The sequence below is a fragment of the Oenanthe melanoleuca genome, chromosome 6 (genome assembly GCF_029582105.1).
Source record: "Oenanthe melanoleuca isolate GR-GAL-2019-014 chromosome 6, OMel1.0, whole genome shotgun sequence".
Lineage (NCBI taxonomy): Eukaryota > Metazoa > Chordata > Aves > Passeriformes > Muscicapidae > Oenanthe > Oenanthe melanoleuca.
Genome location: NC_079340.1, coordinates 5,843,943 through 5,847,316, shown reverse-complemented (window position 1 = coordinate 5,847,316; position 3,374 = coordinate 5,843,943). Strand labels below are relative to the sequence as shown.

The following is a 3,374-nucleotide window of genomic DNA, read 5'->3' as shown; positions in this document are numbered from 1 at the left end:
GCGCCCAAAAGCGAGTGATTGTACACTGGGGCCGAGGCCGCAGGTTTTCCACTCCGAGGCTTTGCGGGGCGGTGCGGTGCGCCCATCGGATCTGGGCCAGGCTGCCACGCAGCCCTCCGCCGCAGGGACCTGGCGCGGGTCGGGGACGACACCCCCTCCCTGGGTCAGGCCAGGGAACCTACGGAAATAAAGATGTCAATTTAGCATAATTAAGAGATTTATTTGTCGTCTTTTATAAATTTTGTAAGCACCTACCCTATTGTCGAAAATTTTATTTACAGAGCGGCCAGAAAGATAACCCCCCTCCTCCTTCCAGCCCTCGTTAGTGGTTGTGCATTATTCGTGTTACCTGTGGCGCACTGGGTCCCGGCCGACCACGGGCGCCGGTTCCAGCCCGAGTATCTACATCCTGTATCCTGTCCCAAGTTCTACTACTAACAGAACACGTATAAATCACCAAAAAAAAAAAACCAAAAAACAAAACAAAACAAAACAAAACAAAAAAAAAAAAAAAAAAAACAAAATAAAACCAACAAACAAACAAACAAACCCAAACCAGTGTGTACAAAAATATAGTCTCTAAAAAAAAAAAAAAAAAAAAAATCCCAATATTAATAGGCAGAAATGTACAGCCATACTAAAATCAGGGAGGAAAAAACTTTCCGGTCTCGGTGTCGCCACTGTCGTCGGAGCGGATCGGTAAGGCACCCCCCACATGCAGACGGGAGACGGGGCTCTACACCACACAAGGCACCAAGGACACCTCACCACGACGGCACTACATGCATCCATCCTCCCACCGCAGACCCTATGTACACCCGCCGCTCCGGCCCGGCCCGGCCCGGGGGAACTTCGCGGCGCCGCCAGGTGCTCGTCGCGCCCCGCCGGGCCCAGCTCCGCTCCGCTCCCGCCGCACTCGGCGGCGGCTCCGCGCTGGGTCCTGCTCGTTCCGCGCCGTCAGGGCGTCCGCGTCCGCGCCGCGCAGGGGGCCAAGGCGGCGGTGCCGCTCCCTCCGGCGGATTGCGGGCATCCACCGGCGGCGGCGGCGGCTCCTTTCCGTTCCTTCTGGCGCAGGTGAATCTTGGTGTGCCGCTTCCTCTCGTCGGAGCGGGCGAACTTCCTGCCGCAGAAGTCGCAGGCGAAGGGTTTCTCGCCGGTGTGCGTGCGGATGTGGGTAGTGAGGTGGTCGCTGCGGCTGAAGTTCCGCATGCAGATACGGCACTGGAAGGGCTTGTGGCCCGTGTGGATGCGGATGTGCCGCGTGAGCTCGTCGGAGCGGGAGAAGCGGCGGTCACAACCCTCGGCGGGGCACGGGTAGGGCCGCTCGTGGACCGGCGTCTTGCTGGGCCGATTGGGGTACTTGCGAGGCCTCAGAATGGGCCGCAGCGGCAGATGGTGCGGACTGTAGGCGCCGGCGGGCAGCCGGGCGCCCGCACCCTCGCCCCCGCCGCTGCCGCTGCCGGGAGCGCTGCCGGGGGCGGCACCCGCCGGAGGCGCCCCCATCGTGAAGTTGCGGATGGTGGAAAGCGGCGTGAGGGGCGGCGGGACGCGGAGCGAGTCGAGGGGGCAGGGGAAGGGCTTGCGGTCGGGGCCGGCGTGGAGCTCCCGCTGGCATTGAGGCGGCGGGAAGAAGCCGCCGTACTCGGGGATCATGGTGAAGAGCCCGCCGTCGGCCGTCGCCGTCTTCGGTGAGGGGTAGGACGGCGGCGGGGGAAAAGGCAGTGCCCCGCCGCCGGCGGCGGGCAGGAAAGCCGAGGAGGGGTCTTGCGGGTACAGATCACCGCAGCCCGAGTAGGGCGGCGGCGAGTAGAGATGCTCCAGGTCGGTTGGCTGGCCCTGTGCCATGGTGCAGCCGAGGGCCCCGGCCAGCGGGTTGGGGGAGGTTGCGGAGGCGGCGGTGGCCGAGGAGGCTGCGGAGGAGGCGGTGGAGGAGGTGGCGGAGGAGGGTGTGCTGACACCCTGCAGGATCCCCGCGCTCACGATGTTGATGATGCCCTCGGGGTAGCAACCGGCGCCAGGGTACTGCGGATCGATGGAGAATTTGCCCATGTAGGTGAAGGTCTGATTGCGGGAAGCCGGGGCGTTGGGCGCGAAGCCACCACCGTAGGGCAGGTCCAAGGCCCGCTTGTCGCCCATGTCCACATTGATCATGCCGTCTGGGGGAGCAAGGAGCAGGTCAGCCCTACGCGCCGCCACCCGCTGGACGACCGGCACCCTACCCAGCCACCGCCCGCCCCGGCCCAGCGAGGGGCTGCGGTGAGCACATGTTGCGCTCCGGATGCAGGGGGGTTCCGTGCCGACTGCAACTTTCCTCCCCATGCTGGGTGCGGAGGTAGGGCTGCCGCGAAGGGGTGGCGGGGACCCAACGCCGGGCACCGGTAGAGCCCCGGAGACGGTCCCGGCGCCTGGTCCCAGTCCGACCCCCGCCCGCCGCCCCGAGTCTTCGCCGCCCCGCCGCTCTCCGCGGGCGGCCCAGCCCGCACCTGCGAGGGCTCCGCTTACCTCCTGCCACACCGCTCATCTGGTCGAACGGCCCTGCCAGGTCGGCATTGGAGAAGATCGCGACCGAAGTTGGCAGCGCGGCGGAGATGTCATCCGCGGGGTAAATGCCTTCAGGTAGCTGGTGCACGAACCCACCGAGGGTCACCGGGATCTTGTCTACCGCCTTGGCGGTCATCATGGGGGCAGTGGGACGGCCGGGAGAGCGGCGCTCCCGGCCGGCGGTGGGCACTCGGGGCGGGGAGGGAGAGGAGGGGGCGCTTCCCGCTGCCTCCCACTACCAGGGCGGAGGGATCGCGGGGAGCCCAGGCGGCATGTGCGGGCGGGCGGGCGGCCGCCCCGTCGCGGCGGTGCGGTGCCCCGGGAGCGCCGCGTTCCCGCCGCAGCTCGCGCTGGAGGACAAGTCTGGCGGTAACTATTTATGGGGGCCCCCTGAATACCCGGGACGTCACTGCCCATATAAGGACTGAGGAACGGCGCCCGGCGGTCACGTGGGCGGGACCCGCCAGCCCGCGCCCGCTCCCACCCCCCTCCCTGCGCACCGTCCGCGCCCCGCGGGGGCGGCCCCGACCCGCCCCGGCCGCGCTCGGCCCCCGCCACCGCCCGCCGCGCCGCCCAGAGGGGTATTCCGGTGGCGGGGTCCTTGTCCTAAAAAGGCGAGGATCCGGCCCCGCCCCGTCTGCCCTTTTAGGGCTCGTTCCGGAAAATTTTTAAAACGTTCGGAAAAGCAGAGGAGGTCCCGGGGCCGCCCCGTCAGACCCCGCTCACTTTCTCAGCAGCCTGTAACCGCAAACCGGCGACGGGTCAGGAAACAGCCGCACTCACGGAATAGAGCTTCTCCTTTCTCAAAGAAAAAGTAATTATATTTTATATAT

The 3,374-nt window shown here is 65.9% G+C and overlaps 1 protein-coding gene across 1 annotated transcript; it reads right to left on the bottom strand.

The window, feature by feature from the left end:
- Window positions 1-451: 451 nt before the first annotated feature.
- On the bottom strand, window positions 452-2,877 carry EGR2 (early growth response 2). The gene is made up of 2 exons (XM_056494737.1): window positions 2,503-2,877; window positions 452-2,156 (listed from the first exon to the last, which is right to left on the bottom strand). The coding sequence occupies exons 1-2, from the start codon at window positions 2,678-2,680 to the stop codon at window positions 958-960; spliced, it is 1,377 nt and encodes a 458-aa protein (XP_056350712.1). The 5' UTR covers window positions 2,681-2,877; the 3' UTR covers window positions 452-957.
- Between the last annotated feature and the right edge of the window lie 497 nt (window positions 2,878-3,374).